Source organism: Alosa pseudoharengus, unplaced genomic scaffold (genome assembly GCF_046254945.1).
Source record: "Alosa pseudoharengus isolate Yale_2024_CS ecotype anadromous, Long Island Sound unplaced genomic scaffold, YU_APseudo_1.1 YU_APseudo_1.1_scf_19, whole genome shotgun sequence".
NCBI lineage: Eukaryota > Metazoa > Chordata > Actinopteri > Clupeiformes > Clupeidae > Alosa > Alosa pseudoharengus.
The window spans coordinates 4,271,196-4,296,195 of NW_027468657.1; the positions used below are offsets into that span (position 1 = coordinate 4,271,196).

At 46.6% G+C, this 25,000-nt stretch overlaps 1 protein-coding gene across 7 annotated transcripts in view; it reads right to left on the bottom strand.

Annotated features, from left to right (window-relative positions):
• LOC143132162 (transcriptional enhancer factor TEF-1-like) overlaps positions 1-25,000 on the bottom strand; it is a 58,289-nt gene that overhangs the window by 26,887 nt on the left and 6,402 nt on the right. For 5 of the 7 annotated variants that reach the window (XM_076291513.1, XM_076291514.1, XM_076291512.1 and 2 more), the window contains exon 3: positions 13,885-14,128. In XM_076291513.1, the coding sequence (XP_076147628.1) occupies positions 13,885-14,086 (202 nt within the window). In that variant the 5' untranslated portion in view covers positions 14,087-14,128. Of the gene's footprint in view, positions 1-13,884; positions 14,129-25,000 lie in introns of those variants that run through there. The other 2 variants (XM_076291516.1, XM_076291517.1) reach the window with 1 other exon arrangement.

Genomic DNA, 25,000 nt, shown 5'->3' on the forward strand with positions numbered 1-25,000 from the left:
TATAGAGGTGCTGCTGCTGTGCAGGTGAGCTCGGACGTTATAGAGGTGCTGCTGTGCAGGTGAGCTCGGACGTTATAGAGGTGATGCTGCTGTGCAGGTGAGCTCGGACGTTATAGAGGTGCTGCTGCTGTGCAGGTGAGCTCGGACGTTATAGAGGTGACATGTGCAGGTGAGCTCGGACGTTATAGAGGTGCTGCTGTGTCTTCAGAAGATTCTTTCCTTTTTTGAACACTCCACTCACTCCACTCCACATTTCACTCACTCCAACACTCTGATACAAGATCTGTCTGTCTGTCTGTGAGCAGGAGAAGAGCTGGTGTCAGTAACCTATCTGCTTTACCATTTTTCCAATAGAAAGGAGAGAATATCTCAGCAAACAGCAAATACTGATCAATAAGACGTCAGAATGAAAATCCATTTCATCTTCAGGCTTCAGCAGGCTGCAATGAGAACATGGCCATTATGCCCCTGACCACACTCCAGGCCTGGCCCCTGCAGCTTCGGGGTGTGTGTGTGTGTGTGTGTGTGTGTGTGTGTCTCGGTGTCTTGGTGTGTGTGTGTGGAGTGGCGTCATGAGGAGGATGAAGGATTCATTTCTGCTGTTCTAATGAAAACCTCCTCACCAGTCCATTAACACAAGAGCCCAGTAAATCAATACGCCCCCCAACACACACACTGGCACTACACCCTGCTGCTGATGTAATGAGGATGGGGTGCAGTGTGTGTGTGTGTGTGTGTGTGTGTGAGTGTTACTGTAGGTTAAGATTAACAGACTCAGTTGCCACCAGCAGTCCCCCAGGCAGCTCATAAGCCTCGCCCCCCCCCCCCCCCACACACACACACACACACTCTCTCTCTTTCCACACTTTGGAGGAGCCTCACATAAAACTACTGTGAGCTCTTAGAGGTGGCATCCAACTACTGTGAGCTCTTAGAGGTGGCATCCTGACACACACACACACACAGAGTAGGGGGTGGTGTGCTGATGTCAGAAGAGGTGAAAGGAGAGGGAAGATGAGACACAATGACAGAGAGAGTGGGAAAAAGAGAGAGAGAGCGAGAGAGGGAGAGAGAGGAATAATGACACCAAAAGCTTTAGGAGATCAGTACTTAAAAACATGGTAGTGACCGCTCGCTCTCTCTCACACACACAAAGGTAAGAACGCTGCCCACAGTAAATCAATATTTCCAATCTCCTGGGATCAATGCAGGAGCAGAGCATGAAGAGAAACCTGTTAGCACACACCACTATGTGTAAATGACAAGCCAAACACACACACACACACACCACTATGTGTAAATGACAAGCCAAACACACACACACACACACACACACACACACACCACTATGTGTAAATGACAAGCCAAACACACACACACACACACACACACACACCACTATGTGTAAATGACAAGCCAAACACACACACACACACACACACACACACACACACACACACCACTATGTGTAAATGACAAGCCAAACACACACACACACACACACACACACACACACCACTATGTGTAAATGACAAGCCAAACACACACACACACCACTATGTGTAAATGACAAGCCAAACACACACACACACACACCACTATGTGTAAATGACCAGCCAAACACACACACACACCACTATGTGTAAATGACAAGCCAAACACACACACACACACACACACACACCACTATGTGTAAATGACAAGCCAAACACACACACACACACACACACACCACTATGTGTAAATGACCAAGCCAAACACACACACACACCACTATGTGTAAATGACAAGCCAAACACACACACACACCACTTGCCTCTGTTAGTGGAAACCACTATGTGTAAATGACCAAGCCAAACACACACACACACACACACACACACACCACTTGCCTCTGTTAGTGGAAACCACTATGTGTAAATGACAAGCCAAACACACACACACACCACTTGCCTTTGTTAGTGGAAACCACTATGTGTAAATGACCAAGCCAAACACACACACACACACACACACACACACACACCACTTGCCTCTGTCAGTAGACACCAGTATGTGTAAATGACAAACACACACCACACTAGTGTCTGTCCAACTGACTTACTCGGCCTCTCCTTCCTGATCTCTCTACTCGTCTTTTCACACACACACACACACACACACACAAAAGCGCAGTGACAGTAACTCCGTTGGCACTGTTGACAGACTGTGTCAGCATCACAACCAAGGTTCTAAATTAACACCCGCCAACCCGCCAAATCCGGGTAAAAATTCAGTTTGGCGGGTATTAGTAAAAACTTACTAGCCAATTTTGGCCGGTGATGCATGAGGCATTGCATGCATGATACATAAGGCTCTGTTCTCGGTCGCACCGATATATCCCCTGGCAGTACTTACATACCTACATCTCCCATGACCACTGTGCCGTAATGCTATGTGATTACGTTTCATACGCCCATTGCCTGCACGCAGTTTGCGGTGAAACCAGCGCGAGAGACCATGGAAACGAACGGAGCGTCTACCAGAAAACACAATGAATTAGAAGAACAAACAGAGCCAGAACAGGGAGCATAGACTGAAGGAGGAGGGAGTTAGCCAGTAAAGTAAAGTATACATGACACAAATACATACGCTTTCGCTTTACGAAACATTAACGTAAAACGCATTGTGTTTACCTAGGTATATAGGCCTATTTCCTTTGTGGGGGGCTGATGATGTCATGTCAGAAGCGCAAAACCTGAAGCAGCAAGATCGTTTATTTTATTGTCTATAGAGTTAGCTGAAGATGGAACGGGAGATGCTTGTAGGCGAAAATTTTCAGTTTTAAAACGCCCTGTGCAAAGGGCACCGAGAGACAGAGGAGGAACCAACATTTAGCCAATAAATAGTATCTGTAGGCTACTGCAAACTGTTTTTCACTAGATGTTAGAGAAAGTAGCCTATACAATGTCAACCATAGGCGCCGATTTATGTTTCCGTAGGTGGGTGCTCAAACAATTAAATGCCCTATATCAACGCCCATGTGTATTGTTGCCATACGGTTTTTGAGAAGTAGTGTATGCATTTCAACACTTTAGGAAATCAACAGCAGCCGACACACAAAACGCCAATACGGCGCCCATGATGTCAACATGCACCAACAGCATGTTACATAAAGATGATACTTTTTGGGTTTTTGGATCCAACTTGAACGTAGGCCCTATGCTACTCCATTTAATCGAGAACGCTTCTGAGCAGGCACAAGAAAGAGAGAAAAGGAGTGGCAGGTTCCAGCTGGCTTGTTGATGATAATAAAAAGGAGATTATTAATTAAGTTAAGATTAAACTAAATGCGGTGGTGGTTGACTTATGGGGGCGAGAAGAGGAATAAAGGGATGAGGATATCGACAGAGAGAGAGATAGATATTGTAGACATTCCAAACATGAAATGAAGTGTTTGCACTTTCTGTGTATATTTTGTGGTATGTATTCATGTCGAAAAAATAAAATGATCAAATGCTTTCAGTGACACTCATCTCATAAACTCATAATTGTCTTATTTTCACCGGGAAAAAATTGGCTAGTAGAAATTCTGATTGGCTACTAACTTTAGAAAGTTACCAGCCACATTGGCTGGTGATCAAAAAAGTTAATTTAGAACCCTGATCACAACCTCACGTAGTGTGTAGATGCACCAGAGGTGCATTGTGGGTAACAGTGCCCCTAGCTGTGTAGTTCGGGATGAGCACCAGACAATAACACAACGCTATCCACTGGCAACAAAGGACCCCTCCTGAGGAGAGCAGGGCTGTGTGCTCTGAGCTGTGTGTGTGTGTGTGTGTGTGTGTGTGTGTGTGTGTGTGTGTGGGTGGGTGGGTGAGATGGTGCAAGCATGGCACTGCACTCTGAGGCTGCATTATCTGCGCTGATTATCTGTGTGTGTGTCTGGAAGAGGAGTGAGTGAGGAGTGTGCATGTGCGTGTGTGAGGAGTGTGTGTATTTGAAGTCTCCCCAGACCCCCTGTTGAGTGTGTAATGAGGAATTCTGGGACAGACTCAGGCCTCCGTTTGTCTGTGATGTGCACGCACACGCGCACACACACACACATACCTTTTTCTCTCCCTGTCACACACTTCCACATACCTCTCGCTCTTTCACACTCACACACACACACACACACACACAGCAGGAGGTCTGTCTGGTCCTGAGAGCGTGGTGTCCTGCTAAGATTAGGCGGGAAGCTCATTATGGCCCTATATGAGCTACAGCCACACGCAAGCCCACCGCCACTTAGATACACACACACACACACACCTGGAAAACACACATAGTCCTACACACAGACACACACAGACCTATACACACACACCTGGAAAACACACATACAGTCCTACACACACACACACACTTAAAAACACCCACAGTCCTACACACAGACACACACACAGACCTATACACACATACCTGGAAAACACACATACAGTCCTACACACAGACACACACACATTAAGACTTGTTAAATGTATACACAGCGACCTACACAATGCACACACAAAACGCTTTCAGACATACGTGTAAGACCGGAGGTTCTGCGGATGTTAAACGGTGGGGCCGTATATCTGAACGACATAACCGGTCATATGGAAGTCCGAATTTAGCCGGTTGTTCTACTACTCCCCCCCTAGTATTTCCTCCGGACATTATGTAAATGTGCTGTGTCTGAACGAAGCATAGAACATGCGGTTAAAATTCACACCTAGTGTTATGATGGAGTGGCATAGTGCTGTCCAGAAAATCTCCGACCTGGAAAGATGCAGACATCACGGAGCTACTGTCCATGAGGGCATACAACATTTTGATAGAACACATGAAGGGAACGGCAAGAGACACGTTGTAGCCTACAACTGCATGGCAAGGCCAAACGAATTCAAAAGACTGAATCATCATAAGCAGAAGGCACTGAAAAGGCAGTAGCCTACAGTGACGTCGATGACGACGATAACAGGAGTATTTAATAAATTGTTAGCCAACACGGTCGGTTTTCTGTTCATTGATAGCCTTCTCATGATCTCACGGCTGAGCTCGCTGATATTTGTTGAGCATAAATATGCCTAGAGAAAATGAAAACGAAGAAAACCCAACTTTGTTCCAAGCTCCTTACGTAAATGCAATAGACACATGGGGAGAGGATGATTTTGGAAAAAATAACCATGAAAAAACGAACCACTTCACTGTTATGTTAGTATTTTGTTTGTTGCTTAAAACAATAGTTACGTATGTAACCGCGGTTCTATGAATTTCTGATGCTTTCAGCACCTGGATTTCCATCACATGCACGTGCAGGTCGAGTGTTTATATCAACAAAGTCACTCGTGACATGGGGTGACGCATGACCCCGCCCCGGTACTTAAGGTGCACTCACCCCGGAAGTGACCTCTTGGCAATCTTCTCGTCCGCCTTCCGAGTGACTGCCAAGCTCTGGCGGTCATCCGAAATTCATAGAACCGCGGTTACATACGTAACCATCGTTCTATTTCATTTCTACTGACCGCCAGAGCTTTCAGCACCTGGATGACAAATACCAACAGGGTCACGAGGAAGATCTACATACCCTTTTAATGGCTTGAGAGGGCGGCTGTGGCTACGAGGTTCGTGGCCACATTGACCCTATAAAACCTTGCAAATGTGCAAGTCGATGCCCATGAGGCCGCCATGCATATGTCAGAAAGTGGGATTCCGCGTTGTACTGCCCATGACGCAGCCACACTCCGAGTCGAGTGACCACGAACGCGAGGTGGAACCGGTAAGCCACTATCAGAGTAGGCATAGCTGATGGCCTCCACGATCCACTTGGATAGCCGTTGCTTGGACAAAGCCAGGCCCCGCGCATGTCCAGTGTGGCAGATGAATAATGAATCTGACTGCCAGAGGGCAGCGGTCTGTTCAATATAGGCTTTCAATACTCGGACTGGGCATAGAAGAATGTCACCTTGCCCCGGTTCCTCCCCCTGGGCTGGGGGCTCGAATGCTCCCAGACTGAGCGGCTGGTTAGCATACGTTGCAGAGAAGGTTTTGGGTAAAAATGCCGGGTTCGGCCACAGGGTCACCCCTGTGCCATCGGAACTCCATTGTAGGCACTCCCGGCTGACAGACAGCACATGTAGCTCCCCCACTCTCTTCGCCGATGACATGGCTAGGAGAAAAGCCGTCTTCAAAGACAACCATTTTAATCCTGACCTCCCCAGAGGTTCGAACGGGTGCCGACACAGTGCCTTCAGCACCAGCGGCAAGTCCCAGGAAGGTATTATCCTTCTTTGAGGGGGCCTCAGTCGCTGAGCACCCTTGAGAAAACGGGTCACCAGACTATGGGATCCCACTGTAACTCCCTCTACCTTGTTATGCCTAGCTGACATTGCAGCTACATACACCTTGATAGTGGATGCCGCCAGTCTGTCATCAAACCGTGATTGTAGAAAACTGAGGATAGCCGGTATCGGGCAACGTGTTGGCTCCTGTCCATGTTCTTGGCACCATTGTATAAAAAGCTTCCACCTATTAGCGTAAAGCGCATTAGTGGAGGGTGCCCGTGAGTTGTGGATAGTCCGTACCACTGCAGGGTCACATGCCTCTAGCAGTGGTTCAGGCCCTTCAGAGGCCACACCCAAAGTTGCAATCGTGCTGGGTTCGGATGCCAGATCCGGCCACCCAGCTGAGAGGAGGTCTGTGCGCACAGGGAGACGCCAAGGCTGTCTGTCCAGCAGGCTGTATAGCACCGGGAACCAGACTCTCCCTGGCCACCTGGGGGCTACAAGCAGCACTTGGTGGCCCTCCCGGAGAATCCTCTCTAGAGTGGGTAGTATGAGCGGGAGTGGGGGGAATGGATAACGGAGCTGCTGGGGCCACCCATGCGCCAGTGCATCCTAGCCCAAGGGGCTTGTTGACTCCCTGAGTGAGAACCAGAGGGGGCAGTGTGTTGTGGCTTGAGAGGCGAAAAGATCCACCTCCGCTCTGCCATATTGGTGCCAGATGGCGTGCACCACTTCTAGGTTCAGCCTCCATTCCCCTGGATCGGGTTGTTGCCTGGACAAGAAGTCCGCCGTGACATTCCGTGTGCCTGGGATGTGCATTGCCCTCAGGCTCAATAGCTGAGGGTAGGCCCATGAGAGTAGCTGTTGAATCAGCCTCAGGGACGCTAGAGACCTTGTGCTCCCCTGGTGGTTGATATGGTAAACCACTGACATGTTGTCTGTCCTTACAAGGACATGTCTCCCTGCTAAGACTGGCAGGAAATGCTCGAGAGCAAGAGCGACTGCGTGTAGCTCCAACACATTTATGTGTTGTTCCCTCTGTCGAGGGTCCCATGTGCCTTGGGCAGTTCTGCACTGCCAAACAGCCCCCAATCCGGCCAGGGATGCGTCGGTCTCTACCACTTCTCTGCGAGAAGGTATGATCCCTAAACGAACCCCGGCAGTCAGGAACGAACGCTCCTTCCATGGCTGTAACCCTTTTAGGCAACTAGCGGTAACAGTCACCAGTCTGTGCCTGTGGTGCTTTGGATGCAACCCTAGCCTGTTCATCCATATTTGGAGAGGCCTCAAAGAAAGGAGGCCCAGGGAGCCGACGGAAGAAGCTGCCGTAAGCATTCCCAACAGCGCCTGGAAGGACCTGAGCGTCAGAGCTCGGCCTCTCCTGAATCGCACTATGCGGAGGAGAATCTCGCCTACCCTCCTCTGAGATGGGGTTGCCCTCATTGTCTGCGATTCCAGTTTGATTCCAATGAACACCGTCTGCTGGCTGGGGATTAGGGAGCTCTTCCCGAAATTCACAGTTAGCCCTAGCCTGGTGACATGAGCAACTAGCAGGGCTGAGTCCCTTAATGCCTCTGCCCTTGTCTGGGAACAGAGAAGCCAATCGTCTAGGTACGGAAGGATGCGCATACCTCTGCCTTGAAGCGGAGCCAGGGCTGCCGCAGCAAATCTTGTGAAGGTCCGGGGGGCCAGAGAGATTCCGAATGGGCAGGACCCGGAACTGGTAAGACCTCCCCTCGAAAGCGAAGCGGAGGAATTGCCTGTGGTGAAGTGCAATTGGAATATGAATATATGCATCTTTCAGATCTATGGTTGTAAACCAGACATCTTGCTTGACGCTTTGTAATACCTCTGCTGTGTGAAGCATATGGAATTTGAATACCTTTAGATGGCTGTTCACGGCCTTAGATCCAGTATGGGGCGAAGTCCACCCCCCTTCTTGGGAATTAAAAAATATGTGGAATAGAACCCACTGTCTTGTGATGGTGGCCCTAGTTGCTCGATGGCCCCCTTTTCCAGGAGGGCCCGAACCTCCTGGCATAGGGCCAGAGCCTTGCCCTGGTCCTTCATCACAGTCATTTTGACCCCTTGAAACCTCGGCGGTCTGTGCTTGAACTGGATGGTGTACCCTTTTGACAGGGTTGACACTACCCAGGGGTCTGCTGTATTCGCTTCCCAGTAATTGAGCTGTTCTCTGGTGAAGAGTCCGACCGCCGGCCTGTAGACGTCACTGTCTACCTCCTCGCCCCCTCCTACTCCGAAAGGGGCGATATTCAGGCGTGCGCCGTTCCCTGTGAGAGGGTTGGTTGTCAGCAGGCTGGCGAAACCGCTCTGGCCTTGTTGACCCCTGTGCAAAGGTCCGCCTTATTGGCTGAAGAGTATCACCCGCCGTAGTGGGCCTCTGTCCCCGAACGGATGCACGGCGCAGGCTAGCAAACTGCTGCCTGGTTTGCGTTACCTGTAGGCTGCGTTCGAGCGTTTGCTGTGCGGCAGGCCCAAAGAGTTGTCCAGGAACCACCGTGAGACACAGACAATGCTCAGACAATGGTGACTAAGCCAGCCATATCTGTCGCCGTGTCAGGGTCAGGGACGACATTAGTCTCCCCAGTTCCCTTGTCATGTACCCAAATTCTTTCAGTGAGGCCTCACTCAGCACTCCTGCTGACTGGTCTGCTCCAGAGGACTGGAGGGTCTGTGACAGGGACAGTATAAGGTGCGACATTGAGTTGCCTATGCGCGCAACCCGCGCCGCTGAGTCATAGCTCTTCCCAATAAGCTCGTCAGTCTGGCGACACTGTGGCCGGGGACAACCTGCATCTGGCCTTCATGCCTGATCAGGTGAAAGGATAAGGGCGGCAAGTGCCGGCTCTATACACGGCATGCGGTCCAGCCCATGACTGGCTGCATCCTGCATACTAGCCAGGGTTCTGCAGTCGCTGGGGAGATGGGAGAAACGTCTGGGGTCAGCCCAGCATCTCTGTAACTCCTCAATGAAAGGAGCTGAAGGAGGCACGCTAAAAGATGCAGTAGAAGAGGCCTGCTTGAAAAAGGCGCTCTGCATACCTACCTGCACTGGTGCTGCATCTAAGCCCAGGCGTGCCAGCGCTATCTTTACAGCGGGTTTGCTCGCTGATGTGTGGCTAGCAACTGAGCCCTTCAGTGAGCTGTGTCCAGAAGCATCCTGGGTGTAAGAGCCATAAGACTCTGCATCTCCCAGATCATCTGCCCACTCATCAACCGTCGATAGGCTCTCCGAGGCCCTGATAGAGAGCACATCCTCCTCTCGGGCACAGGGGGCTGCTCTGATGAAGACCTTGAAGCGGCTGCTGCGTGATCGCCAGCAGGCTGTGCTCCCGGACCTTGTAGATTAAGGAGCATCGCTTTAATCTGAGCAAACTCCGAAGCCATGTCTTCTACCTTCTGGTTTAAAGGATCTGGCCTAGGGAGTTTAAGCCTCCTCTTAGCAGGGGCTTCCCGTGTGTCTGCTCTGCGTTTCTGCGCTTTTGGGGACCCTATGCGGCTCCTTGCAGGGGGTGGTTGGGAGTTTAACCCCCATTCTAGTTGGGCTAGCCTAGCAGTCCTTGCAGCTACGCTCAGGCAACTGCAATTCATGCAAGCCTGGTCTGTCAAACCCTGCCTTAAGTGTTCCATGCCCAGACAGTTTAGACACTTATCGTGGCCATCCTCCGGTTCCAGAGGGGCCCGGCAGTCTACACAAATCATAAACATGCCTCAAACAATAGCTTAATTCACAAATTAACGGTTGGCCTATACTACCAACAACAACAAATCAGGGAGGCTATCAAACGCAGTAGGCTAAACAAATATGCGCAAATAAGGAGCGAACACACGCTCACTGCGCGCCTTAGTTTATAAATAAGAAACAGAAGAGAGCGTTTGAAAACGCGAACAACAATATCATAAACGTGAAATTAGCACTTCCAATACAAAAGCGGAATTCGCTTGAATTCTAACTTACTTAGGAAGAGGTTGCGGAAAACACAAGATCCGTCATTAACTCAAGAAGCCTGCGAGACCGCGAAAGCAATTCATTAAACAAAAAACGTATTTAAGGCACCCTGAATTGCTTAGAAGGCGAAAAAACACCCAAACGATTCCACATAGGCCTAGCCGAAGCAGTTTCAGTTTCCATCCTGCATCCACAGCACAGAGGGAGGCTAACGAAACGCTAGCGATTGTTGCAAACGTGTGTATAAAGGCAGAGCCTGCGAAGAAGCAGCGAAAACCTTTGACGGAAGATGCAAAGAAAAGGAAAAGAGCTTCAGACAGAGCGAGGGGGAGTTTCGTAGAGAAAAAGCATCAGGCTTGCCTGGTGTCCCTTTAAATACCGGGGCGGGGTCATGCGTCACCCCATGTCACGAGTGACTTTGGGTTCCATAGCCAAGTAATTCTGCTACATAACGTTGAAAACAGATAAATGTGTTTATTCGAAGCACACACAAATACTGTAGGTCAATTTCAAGTGCGCACTTACGTGACTACTTCAAGTATTAGCCTACGCACAATATATTTTTCTTCTTTAGCCTACATAATGCATACAGGCAGCAGCCGCATATATACTGAGTCATATATCCTAACTGCTGCTTTTGTATCACCTGAAGCTGTTTGATAGTCTTTTTAGGAAGGCCTGTGAAAAGCCCATTGCAGTAATAAACACTTCGGGAGATAAAGGCATGAATTAGTTTTTCTAAATCATGTTTTGACATCAGCCCATCTAAGTTTGGCAATGTTTTTGAGGTGGTAAAAGTTATTAGTTATTGCTTTCATGTGGCTGATGAAATTTATATCACTGTCAATTAATACACCAAGATTTTTTCAACAATATCCTTGGTGTTGAACCCTTTTGTGTCAAGGAGAGTCTTTTCTCATTTTTACCAAATATAATAACAGTTTTTTCTTTGTTCGGCTGAAGAAAATTGAGACATCCAGTTTATTTGGTCAATATACTGACAAAGTTATTCAAAGGGATCATAGTGATTTGGTGACAGAGCAAAGTAAATTTGGGTGTCATCTGCATAGCTATGATATGAAATCAAATTATTTTTGATTTGTCCAGGTGGGAGCATAGAGGTTGAATAATAGTGGCTCCAAGATTGACCCCTGGGGAACACCACAGGTCAAGGATGTTGGTGTTGAGGTACAGTTGCAGATGATTGCAGATATGATACGAGCCAGTTGATAACTATACTTGTAAATCCAACCCAGTGTTCTAGTATGAGTAGTAATATGTAGTGATCAACAGTGTCAAATGCTGCACTAAGGTTCAGTAGCACTAGGACTGATGTTTTTGCCTGCATCTGTATTGAGGCGTATGTCATTTAAAAACTTTAATAAGAGCTGTTTCAGTGCTGTGATTTACCCGAAAACCAGACTGAAAGTAATCAAAATACCCATTTGATGTTAGGAAGGTACAAAGTTGATTAATAACTACTTTTTCAATCATTTTGCCAATAAAAGGTAGATTGGATGTGGGCCTGTAATTGCTAAGCATGGAGACATCCAGGTTATTCTTCTTGAGAAGTGGCTTTAAAACAGCTGTTTTCAGGGACTTAGGAAAGGTGCCAGACATTTACAATGTGAAGAACATCTGCAGCTATAAGGTGATTGGCAGGCAGTGAGATTCTGTACCATTTCTTCGTATGTCTATCAAGCAGAACTCTGACATCAAGTTAAATTTCCCTCCTTTTTAGCTGGAGCAGAGAGAGAGAGAGAGAGGGAGAAAGAGAGAGAGAGAGAAAGTAAGTAAGTGTGTGTGTGTGTGTGTGTGTGTGTGTGTGTGTGTGTGTGTGTGTGTGTGTGTGTGTGTAACAGGGCTCTGATGCCTGCAGCTCTTTTGGTGTTGCCAAACTGAAACTGGCACAAAAGCAAGCTTAGCACTGCAAGGAGGTCAGCACAAATTGTGTGTTTGAGAGAGAGAAAGTGTGTGTGTGTGTGTGTGTGTGTGTGTATGAAGTTAGTAGTTACGGTGTGTATATGTGTATATGAAGAGAATCAAAGTCAGGACAATTTGAAGACATAAGAGGGATGTGTATGTGTGTGTGTCCGGATATAATAGTGTTGTCAGGAGTCTCACATACACACACACAGTCCAAATGACCTAGATGGCTCATGGTCACAGCTACAACACACACACACACACACACACACACACTTACCCACTCTAACAATGGACACACACACACACACACACACACACACACACTTACCCACTCTAACAATAGACACATACACAGACACACACACACAGAGGCGCAGTGTTCAGCTGCAATTTGAGAGAGGAACTCTGAAGAGTAAACACGCAACCTGACACCCCAACATCTGGTGCTGCTGACCTACACCACTCTATGCACACACACACACACACCCACGCACACCGACACACGCACACACAAAGACATACATGCAAACACACAGACACACATGCCACACACACAGTGAAAGGTAGAGGGAAGGGGAGGGGGGAAAAGAGAGAAATTGGAAAGAGAAATGAGGGAAGAGAGAAAGCACCCTCTCTGAGATGGAGGAAGGCTGGAGGTACAGCTGCTGGTTGTAAAGCCATCTGGATATGAACACACGCACACGCACACACACACACACACACTAGGGGTGGGCGATATGGACAAAAAATAATATCTCAATATTTTTGTGATTTTATTGATAACGGTAATTAGTCGATATCCTTTAAAAAGCTCATTATTTATGAATAGCATCAATACAATAATAACCAATAACCTAACCTGTGACTTTTTAACCGAATCAACCAATGCATGTCACTCTATGACACATTTCCAATTCTGCCCCCACTTGTGTGTGGCAATGACATGGTCTAGCCAGCTACATTAGAGAAGATGAATAGGCCTAACAGTTTCCCAAGAGAAAGTCTGAAGTTCCTTTCAAAAACCTTTACTTAGGATTCACTGTAAAATGAAGCAGACCATCAGAGTACATCTCAGTTATTTCCTTCGATGTTTTGTTTAAGAGCAAGTAGCATTTCAAGTTACAGAATAGAAACTAATGTGTTAGCTTATGGCTAATGTATATGAGAAATCCCATAGAGATGCTAACGGTTAGCATAATCGATAAACATAGATATTTAGATCTTCAGTCCATTTATAAAAGGGTTACATGAGAAGAGTTCTTTGTTTACAACTGACTATTAAAATACTCAAAGGCTAATATTTTCTCTCCATATAATACCATGTAGGAAAAAACGTGACTGTCTCATCAATGCTACTCGAACAGAAGTAGCTGCACAAAATCCCAAGTACGTCTCGCTGCACAAAATAAACATTAGGCGTGTGTGTGACAACGTGGACCCAGCGATCATGTGACACTTGCTCTGCTGCAGCCAGGGGCTTCCCTCGCATACACCTCCTGGATTTAGTGAATGTATAGGGTTTCAATTCGTGATTTCGATTGTTTTTCACCATAAGTAATTTAAATACTCGATAATGTGAATTTGCTCATCCTTAAAACAACAATCACGATATTATCGCAGACGATATATATCGCCCACCCCTAGCATACACACACACACACACACACACACGAGCGTACACACACACATGGGACTCACCGTACATCTTGCCCTCGTCGGAGAGGATGATCTTGCGGCGTCCGCAGGGCGGGTAGATGGCGAGCGCCTCCTGGAAGCTCTGCTCGATGTCGGGCGACCACACGCCCTCAGCGTCGCCGTCTGTGGGCTTGTCGGCCGAGTCGCTCAGACGCTCCAGGTCCTCCTCCTGGCCCTCACTTCCGCTCCAGCTGCTGGGCTCCATGGCAACGCTCCGCTCACCGCGCTACACAACACCAGCCCCGGCCTGGACCACACACACACACACACACACACGCAGGAAAGCACGCACACAAAAATCACACACAGCATGTTAATCAGCTGCCTCCCCTATTGCACCTGATAAGCTGATTTAGGCCACTGGGAGGTTATGGACAACACAAACACACATGCACACGCACGCAAACAGACACAGAATATCAGCGTACCAAGCAAAACAAAGAAACTAACGGCACATACAGCCGATTGGAAGGTTGAGCAAGTGTTTGCAAGACTGCGTTTGACTGGAGAGGGTCTAGTAGCACTACAGCTCTCCATGTCATATGGAAGGGTCTAGTAGCACTACAGCTCTCCAGGTCATATGGAAGGGTCTAGTAGCACTACAGCTCTCCATGTCATATGGAAGGGTCCACTACAGCTCTCCATGTCATATGGAAGGGTCCGCAGCGGCTTGTAGAGTCTCAGATAGAACCTAGAACCAACAGCGGAACGTTCCTTTGCTTTTGGAGAATTCTAATTTTAGGCTAGTATATTTCATCTTCCTACTATTAAAGCCAAGACAGGAGTGTTGTACCCTGGAAATCCAGAGTTCTCGCAAGAGCACAATTTGAATTGTCTCTGCGAGACACTCTGGCAATGAGTAATGATGCACGTTACTTTTGCCACTTGTATCACGGGGAGCCAATCGCATCAGTGTATCTGATATAGGTGGGCCAAAGGCGAGCTAAACAAATGACAGTTGTTGTGTTATCCAATTGCGTCAAAGTCCAGAATCAGTCAGTAAACATTGGTCGTATTGTGTTATCCAATTGCGTGCAGTGAGATTTTCAAATGCACGCTTGGTGCCGCCCCTCGAGTTGGGCCATTACATTATTCGTGGCCAGACCCTTAATCTCTCTCTATATTACCAGGGTCTGGAATCTCCAGGCTAGGAGTGATGAGCGATTGTCTATACAGTAGATGCTCATATGGATTCAAGTTCTTCATTAATGGCTACCTGCTCTACTATAACAACAAATAACGATAACACACTCACACTCACACATATGAAACCTCAACTATTTGTGTAGTAGGCCCCGCCCCCTTAGCAGCTAGCAGCCAATCCCAGGAGAGGGGTGGAGAGTGTGAGCATGAGAGTGTGTGTTTTGGGAAGCATCAGGAGATGGGAGTGTGTGTGTGTGAGAGAGAGAAAGAGAGCAGGAGAAGAGCTGGCTAGGGGGAGTTGCTTTCACTGAATGTGTTTTTGTGCCAAGTGCTGACAAAGCAGAACACAAGCCTGTGTGTGTGTGTGTGTGTGTGTGTGTGTGTGTGTGTGTGTGTGTGTGTGTGCAGAATGAGCTGTGTGTGCGGTCTAAGCATTTAAATAAACTCCACTCTCTGATGAACTGACAGAGAAAGAGAGAATGAAAAAACAGACACAAGACACAGATCAAGACAGAAGAACAGAGAAATACAGAACATGCCTCATCTCTCTCTTCAAACAGTGCCCTACTTAGAGGAGAGGGAGTGAGAGTGTGTGTGGGTGTGGGTGTGTGGGATGGTTTCTGGGTAGTTCTGGGCAGGGGGCTGGTGGGGTTTTCCAGAGTGGGCGGAGCTCTTCCTAGCAGTGTGATGTCATTTTATGACGTCATATAAGAATTTCCAGACTTCCAGTTTCATGTTTCCAGATTTTCTTCAAACACAAACACACACAGACAAGCACACACACACACACACACACAGCTCTAGGTAACCCCTCTAATTCTCTTGTGTGTGAGAATCCTCCCAACCTCCTCCTCTTCACATTCTACACACACAACAATTCTCACAGCTCCTGTCTAAATATGTGCACACAGAGAGAGAGAGAGAGAGAGAGAGAGAGAGAGAGAGAGAGAGAGAGAGAGAGAGAGAGAGAGAGAGAGAGAGAGAGAGAGAGAGAGAGAGAGAGAGAGAGAGAGAGAGAGAGAGAGAGAGAGAGAGAGAGAGAGAGAGAGAGAGAGAGATAAAAATAACTTAATCATTTGCAAACCTGAGATACGGAGATTCACATAGAAAGAAACAGAACCAGAGAAATACTGTAAGTGAGTGAGTAAGTCAGTAAGTGATTGAGTGTGAGTGTGTGAGTGTGTGAGTGTGAGTGTGAGTGTGAGTGTGAGTGTGAGTGTGAGTGTGAGTGTGAGTGTGAGTGTGAGTGTGAGTGTGTGTGTGTGTGTGTGTGTGTGTGTGTGTGTGTGTGTGTGTGTGTCAAGTCAAGTCAAGTCAAGTCAAGTCAAGTCAAGTTTATTTATATAGCGCATTTCATACACAGAGGTCATTCAATGTGCTTTACATAAACAAAACCAAACAATAACAAATAAAAAGCATAGAAAGGCAATATAGTCAAAGAATAGTTAAAAGGTAAAGATCGTAATAAAAAGAAAACATAAAACACAAGGTAAAATAATTTAAAAATAAAAGGATAATTAGTAAGCAAAAAACAAAGGCAAAAGCAGTAAAAAGTAATAAAAGATAAAGTAGAATAATTAAGGGAGATTCAGAATTTGTAACTCGGCACAGTTAGCAGAAAGCATCGGAGAACAGTTTGGTCTTAAGTCTAGATTTAAAACTGGCTACAGTTGGGGCCTTTTTGATGTCATCCGAAAGTTGATTCCACAGCTGAGCCGCATAGCAGCTAAAAGCTGCTTCACCATGTTTAGTTCTAACAGTAGGTTTTACTAGCAGGTTTTTCACCTGGGACCTGAGAGGACGAGAAGGTGTGTACTGCTGAAGCATGTCTGCAAGGACTTAAGAATTGGAGTAATGTGGTCAGTTATTTTACTTTTTGTTAGAATCCTAGCTGCTGCATTTTGTATCATCTGAAGCTGTTTAATAGTCTTTTTAGGAAGGCCTGTGAACAGTCCATTGCAGTAATCAACCCTGCTGGAGATAAATGCATGAATGAGTTTTTCTAAGTCATATTTTGACATCAGCCCTCTGAGTCTGGCAATATTTTTGAGGTGGTAAAAAGCTGATTTAGTTGTTGCCTTCATGTGGCTGTTGAAATTTAGACCACTGTCAATTAATACACCAAGATTTTTAACTGTATCCTTTGCCTTCAACCCTTTTGTGTCAAGGAGTGGCAACCCTAAGTCTTTTCTCCTTTTTACCCAATATAATTACTTCAGTTTTTTCTTTGTTCAGCTGAAGAAAATGTTCAGACATCCAGGTGTTGATTTGTTCTATACACTGACACATAGATTCAAGAGGACCATAGTCGTTTGGTGACAGAGCTAAGTAAATTTGTGTGTCATCTGCATAGCTATGATATGAAATCAAGTTATTTTGGATGATTTGTCCAAGTGGGAGCATATAGAGGTTGAATAATAGTGGCCCTAAGATCGACCCCTGGGGAACACCACAGGTCAAGGACGTTGGTGTTGAGGTACAGTTTCCGATGGCAACAAAGAAGGTCCTTTCTTGTAGATATGATTTTAGCCATCTGATAACTATGCCTGTAAATCCAACCCAGTGTTCTAGTCTGTGTAGTAAAATATTGTGATCAACAGTGTCAAATGTTGCACTAAGGTCCAGTAGCACTAGGACTGATGTTTTACCTGAATCTGTGTTTAGGCGTATGTCATTGGAAACTTTAATGAGAGTTTTTGTCAATTTTACCTTTAAAAAAAGATGAAAACTCATTGAATTTATTAGTTGAGAGAAGTTCAGGCGCTAATTGTGAGGGGGGTTTGTTAATTTATCAACAGTTGAAAATAGAATACGAGTGTTATTTGAACTTCTATTGATAATGTTAGAAAAAAAGGACTGTCTTGCTTTGCATATTTCAGAGTTATATGTGCGGAGCATCTCTTTATGGATTTCATAGTGGATCTGAAGTTTGTATTTACGCCATTTTCTTTCAGTCTTCCTACACTCTCTTTTTAGAAGTTTAACTGCTGGATTTTGCCTCCATGGTGCTTTCTGTTTGTGTGTGCGCTCCATGGCACCCAGGTCCAGCCTCCAGGAATCCTAATGATCACGATGTCACCTGTGGCAGAAATGTGAGTCTGTGTGGGTCACCTCATGCCTCTGTGTGTGTGTGCGCGTGCGTGTGTCCCTTTCTCATCTGGCTGCTCCATTACTGGCGTTCTCCTCTCCGGTCTTCGAGAGCGCCGTGGCAACGGCTTGTTAGAAGATAAAGGGAGTGTGGGTGTGAGCAGAGACCGGTGGGGGGCATGACAGAGTGTGTGTACAGGGTGTGTGGGGGGGCATGATGGAGAGAGTGTGTGTACAGGGTGTGTGGGGGGGCATGATGGAGAGAGTGTGTACAGGGTGTGTGGGGGGGCATGACGGAGAGAGTGTGTGTACAGGGTGTGTGGGGGGGCATGACGGAGAGAGTGTGTGTACAGGGTGTGTGGGGGGGCATGACGGAGAGAGTGTGTGTACAGGGTGTGTGGGGGGGCATGATGGAGAGAGTGTGTGTACAGGGTGTGTGGGGGGGCATGATGGAGAGAGTGTGTGTACAGGGTGTGTGGGGGGGCATGATGGAGAGTGTGTGTACAGGGTGTGTGGGGGGGCATGATGGAGAGAGTGTGTGTACAGGGTGTGTGGGGGGGCATGATGGAGAGTGTGTGTACAGGGTGTGTGGGGGGGGCATGACGGAGAGAGTGTGTGTACAGGGTGTGTGGGGGGGCATGACGGAGAGAGTGTGTGTACAGGGTGTGTGGGGGGGCATGATGGAGAGAGTGTGTGTACAGGGTGTGTGGGGGGGCATGATGGAGAGAGTGTGTGTACAGGGTGTGTGGGGGGCAGGGCATGAAATTGGCACCCGCCCACACGCCAAATGCGGGTAACTTTTGTGATTGGCGGGTGAAACTGTCAATCTACCTGCCACGTTGGCGGGTAGCCAATAAGACAACACAACACTGAGCAAGGAGATGCACTGTCGGGATTGCCGTAGGAAATGTACTCTTTACTCCGCTACATTTTCAATTGCCTTTCGTTACGAAAACAAGTTTATTATTGGAGAAAGTATCTCAAGGGAGAAAAGAGCACCTCTCCCCGGTACACAACGGCATGGGAGAAAAGAAACAGGGCTTCAGAAAGCATTGCTACGTTTCCCCGCGATTATAAAAGTAATGGCTGGCCTATGTAGCCTACTACACAGAAGTAGATGTTCTATATAGCTAACAACTCAGTTAACGCAATGACGGCTGCCAGTTGCTGCATCTTCTGGCGAGGCTGCCAGAGTGCCAACGAGACTAGAGGTATGACATGATCCACATATATTCATTTCTGGCCAGCATCGTTCAACAAGCACATTGGACAAGGAAAGTAGGCCTACAACTTAATTTACAAGCAAAGCAAATGCACTGGAAATCGAGCATACAAGTTAGAAAAAGCCTAGCATTCATTTATGTAGCCTCAATGTTGCAGGACATGACATGAGACGGTCGGCTGAGAAAACAGATAGCCTGCTCTGTCGCTCTGCCCGAGTGGATATGCCTAGGCTATTATAACCTAAATATAGGTCTACCCATAATATAGCCATTGTTTTTAGGTTACATTGTCTGTATAGTTAAGTTATAACCAGACTTCTAGCAATGCAAAGCAGAAGAATCAGCTGCAATGTATTGGAAGACTGCTTTTCAATCCATAGCCACGTAATGCTTATTCTGGCTATGACAAAGTATATTAAATAAAATATATTTGATTTGGGCTTTTAAAATATGTTTGACTATATGATTAGCCTACAGAGGAGGAGAAAAGCAAATAGGCATAAAGGCCTACTTGAGTAATTTATTAACAAAGTACTTTTTTACTTTTACTTGAGTACTGTAATGTGTATTCTGTACAAGTTCAATAACCATTCTTATGCATTTTCTGAGTCGTTCACCTTTATTTTGGGCACAAAATAATTTTGGCTGGTAAAAAACCACTGTGGCAGGTGGATTTCAAAATTCACCTGCCACAGTGGCTGGTGGCCAAAAAAGTTAACTTCAGGCCCTGGTGGGGGGGCATGATGGAGAGTGTGTGTACAGGGTGTGTGGGGGGGCATGATGGAGAGAGTGTGTGTACAGGGTGTGTGGGGGGGCATGATGGAGAGAGTGTGTGTACAGGGTGTGTGGGGGGGCATGATGGAGAGAGTGTGTGTACAGGGTGTGTGGGGGGGCATGATGGAGAGAGTGTGTGTACAGGGTGTGTGGAGGGGCATGATGGAGAGAGTGTGTGTACAGGGTGTGTGGGGGGGCATGATGGAGAGAGTGTGTGTACAGGGTGTGTGAGGGGGCATGACGGAGAGAGTGTGTGTACAGGGTGTGTGGGGGGGCATGACGGAGAGAGTGTGTGTACAGGGTGTGTGGGGGGGCATGACGGAGAGAGTGTGTGTACAGGGTGTGTGGGGGGGCATGACGGAGAGAGTGTGTGTACAGGGTGTGTGGGGGGGCATGATGGAGAGAGAGTGTACAGGGTGTGTGGGGGGGCATGATGGAGAGAGAGTGTGTACAGGGTGTGTGGGGGGGCATGATGGAGAGAGTGTGTGTACAGGGTGTGTGGGGGGGCATGATGGAGAGAGTGTGTGTACAGGGTGTGTGGGGGGGCATGATGGAGAGAGTGTGTGTACAGGGTGTGTGGGGGGGCATGACTGAGAGAGAGTGTGTACAGGGTGTGTGAGGAGGGGGACCAGGGAGAGACAGGGGTCTTGCACGTTTCAGTAAGTCAAATGTAAGACCTTTATAAGACATTTTAAGACCATAAAGATTGAAATTTAAGACCTATACGACGCGTTACCAAAAACAAATTCAAAACATTCTGAAAAAATCATTATTTCAACCAGTTCAGTCATTGAAAAAGCATTCATTTAATTTACAGATAAAGCAATCACATCAGTAACCTTCCACACCCAACAACTACAACTAGGGTTGTGCCGATGGACGATATCATCGTCCATCGTGATGGTTGACAGGCATCACGATGGAAAGCAACCATCGTGATGCCACGCCCCCACATGCCAGTCACTAATTCTTGCTGTAACAGGCTAAAACATAAAAAAACCTTTCCCTGAAAATGAAATTGAGCCTACTTTAAAGGCTGTCAGCCAAACAGTTATCACGTATTAGTCTACCGTCTTGTAAAATAAAAGACTTACCCTCTTATTCAAATAATTCCTGACTGTGACGGGAATGTGTAGCCTAATTGTCCTTTAGTAGCCTACATGTCTCGCAGGCCTATAGCCTACATTGGACGTAATATGTAGCCTAATGTTTTAGCAGAAAATATAGATTTATTATTGTTAGGCTACGACTAGGACATTCTAGCGCTCAAATATTTTTGCGAAGCTACAGCGAGCGCCAAATGCGTCCTTCTTCTCTGTGTTAAAATAAACCATTTCTTTCGTTAATTATAGGATCAGAAGGTAGCCTATCCGTCTTTCACTGTAAGGCTTGTATTTCATGCATTTAGCAAAAGTCCCAGACAGCAGCGGAGTGGTAATCGGGATTCGTTATTTGTAAAAGTGTTTTTACTTCGCCCTCCTAGCCTGGACTGCGCGATTGCAGCCCTTTACTTTCACGTCCCGCCGCCCTTATAGTCAGCATAGACGGTAGCCTGATAACGTGGGATGCTGCATAGTACTAATATTTTAAATGAGTGACCACGATAGTAGTCTTAAGTAGCTTTTTTGCTGGGTCCAGCGAAGTCTGTCAATGTGTAATATTCCGCTGGTTGGTGCACACGCAAGTGTTCAGATTGATTGTCTATCCGTCTTTCACAACAATTTTCTTGGATTAGATCTTCCACACAACTTCGGTAGCCTGGTCAGTATGTCTCTCTTAGCTGTCCACTTTCATCAGGCCGTATAGCCTATATAATAGCATTTTTTTTATTTTTATGTAGAACATTATAAATGTATTTCTGTACAGACATACCTATAGGCTGTTTACTACACGAAACCCCCCCCCGCCCCCGACGATATCATCGTCCATCACGATGTTTTACTGTACACATCGTCAAATGCCAATTTAGGCGACATCGCCCAACCCTAACTACAACCCACCTGATTTTGACATTGCTCACTTGTAGTATACTCAAGGAAAAACATCTGCGTCACGTGCGAAATGCCCAAAACCTTAGGCCCAAAATGAAAACAGGCTAATTGGCCGAGTCTGCCGAAGGCATTTTGCGGCTAGTTTATGTTTTTCCACTCTGGCGTGCGACTCCAGCGCCTTCACACCCAGAGTCCCTAACAGAATAGATTTTTTGCAAAGTTTGCAGCGAGCCTCGTACCTGGAGTTAGGTACCTCTAGACGTATTTCGCCAATATCCCCCAGAAAGAAACAACACACTCCAACGTTCTGAGGGCAGCGTTCTGCTGGTTTTGTTACAATTGTAGCAAAGACGCTAGAGCTCCGCTTTGCAGGCTAGTACTACGACTGGATACTTTTTTGCTACTTTGTAATAACTTCCTGCAGCCAGCATTTCTGGAAATGAATGAGGGTAAAACCTTTTTTAGACCTGACTAAATGAAATTTAAGGCCTTAAATTTAAAGTTCAGAATTTTAGACGGTCACAAATTTGTACGGTCACAAAAAGGGACTGGACTGTAGGTGACCCAGGCACGCATGCACGCACACACTGCATATGCACAAATTGCCAGCAGCACAACTCCAGAAAAAAACACAAGACAGATGTATGTCTGTTCAGGGTGTGTAAAATGTTTATGTTGTCCTCTTAATTCATGTGTGTGTGTGTATGTATCTCAGACATGGTCTTATCACAGACCTACAAGGTCCTGTTTTCCCCGCGTGCGTGCGCATGCACACACACACGCACGCACACACACGCATACGCACACGCACGCATACGCACACACACAGGAAATAAAAGCTGTAAATAAAGAATCTGACAGCTACAACACTGGAGCTAGATGAGCTGGAGATGTAGAGAAAGAGAAACAGAGATAAAAGAGAGAAAATGAAAGAAGGAGAGAAAATGAGGAGAGATAAAGGAGAGAGGAGAGGACAGAGAAGGAGAGGGCTGTTGGAGTGAGTGGATGTGCATGAACATCTTGGGACGTGTGTGTGGGTGTGTGTGTGTGTGGTATATGTGTGTGTGTGTGTGAGAGAGAGAGTGTTTGTGTGTATGGGTGTGTGTGTGTGTGTGTGTGTGTGTGTGTGTATGTATAGTATAAGTATATATACTCTTTTGATCCTGTGAGGGAAATTTGGTCTCTGCATTTATTCCAATCCGTGAATTGGTGACACACACTCAGCCAGGGCTTAAATTTCACTGCGGGATTGCGGGTATTGCGCATAATTTGTTCCATATCCCGCAACTCTAGCCATCATAATGCGAGAAAAGTCCTGCATACACTTTTACAGCCTGTCTGATGACGTTAATCTAATCATGAAGTGGCGTGAATGAGGTGCTATTGACCAGACGGATCAACTACCGAGTTGAATTGAACATAGCTTCATGCAGACGCACACACACACACACGGACGGAGAGAGAGAGAGAGAGATTTATTTTATCTAATGACATAGAAAACATAATGAATTGCATAACACATATTGAAACACATATCCTTATGCACTATGCACAACTTTTATTCACTAGCGACTAGCCTAAAACATTCAGGCTGAAGGGAGGCTAATTACTCTCACGTATTTCTTAAAGTGACAGGCACTCAATTACACCTACTCATCACCCATGTGCACTCAATTAGACCTACACACCACATTAAAGATATGCCTAAGTGTTATAGTTCAAACGTCAATATGAAGCATTCATATTACTAAATATGTTTAACTACTAGTAATTACTAGTAAAATGCTATACATTAAAAAATACATTATTAACTAAATACACTCTATATGAATTTAACATTGTGTGTGTGGAGAGAGTCAAGCATAATCTAGAATGTCCACTGTTGTGAATGATCCCACTACAGTATATATTACTGATGACGTCAGGGTGGTGGGGGCCCCAAAATCAAACACATTTTTAAAAAAGTATCGAAGAAGTATCGAAATCGCAATTCTTGCCTTGGTATCAGAATTAAACCCCCCCTCCCCCCCAAATTGTGTAAATCCCCCCTACATGAATAACCTAAGGGGGGAATTCCCCCCTATTTTGAAAAATGAATTTTTAGCCCTGCTCAGCACACAGTGAACACACAGTGAGGTGAAGCACACACTAATCCAGAGCAGTGAGCTGCCTGCTACAGCGGCGCTCGGGGAGCAGTGAGGGGTTAGGTGCCTTGCTCAAGGGCATTTCAGCCGTGCCTACTGGTCGGGGTTCGAACCGGCAACCCTCCGGTTATAAGTCCGAAGCGCTAACCAGTAAGCCACGGCTGCCCACTAAGTGTGTGTATGTGTGTGTGTCTGTGTGCGTGTCTGTTTGCGTGAGAGAGTGTGTGTGAGCATGTGTGTGGAAGAGCAAAAGAGCTCCTGAAAGATCTGCAACTTTCCATCAGCCCTATTAATGAGCCACATCTTCAACTCGCTCACACCACACACACACACACAGGTGTTTCATTTGCAACCAGGCAAACGCCCGTAACATGGCAATCTCTCACACACGCACAAAACATCTTGCCCATCACATCTCTCACACACACACAAAACATCTTGCCCATCACTTCTCACACAAAAAATCTTGCCCATCACCGCTCACACACACGCAGCTTGCCCATCACATCTCTCTCTCTCTCTCTCTCTCTCTCTCACACACACACACACACACCTTGCCCATCACATCTCTCTCTCTCTCTCTCTCTCTCACACACACACCTTGCCCATCACATCTCTCACCTGCGCATATTCACCACATCGCCTTCTGTCCCCACACCTTATATTGGTGGAGAGAGTGTGTGTGGTGTGTTTTGTACCTGCATGTTCCATCTGCACTACAGCTGTTTCAATGAGGTAGGTGTGTGTGTGTGTGTAT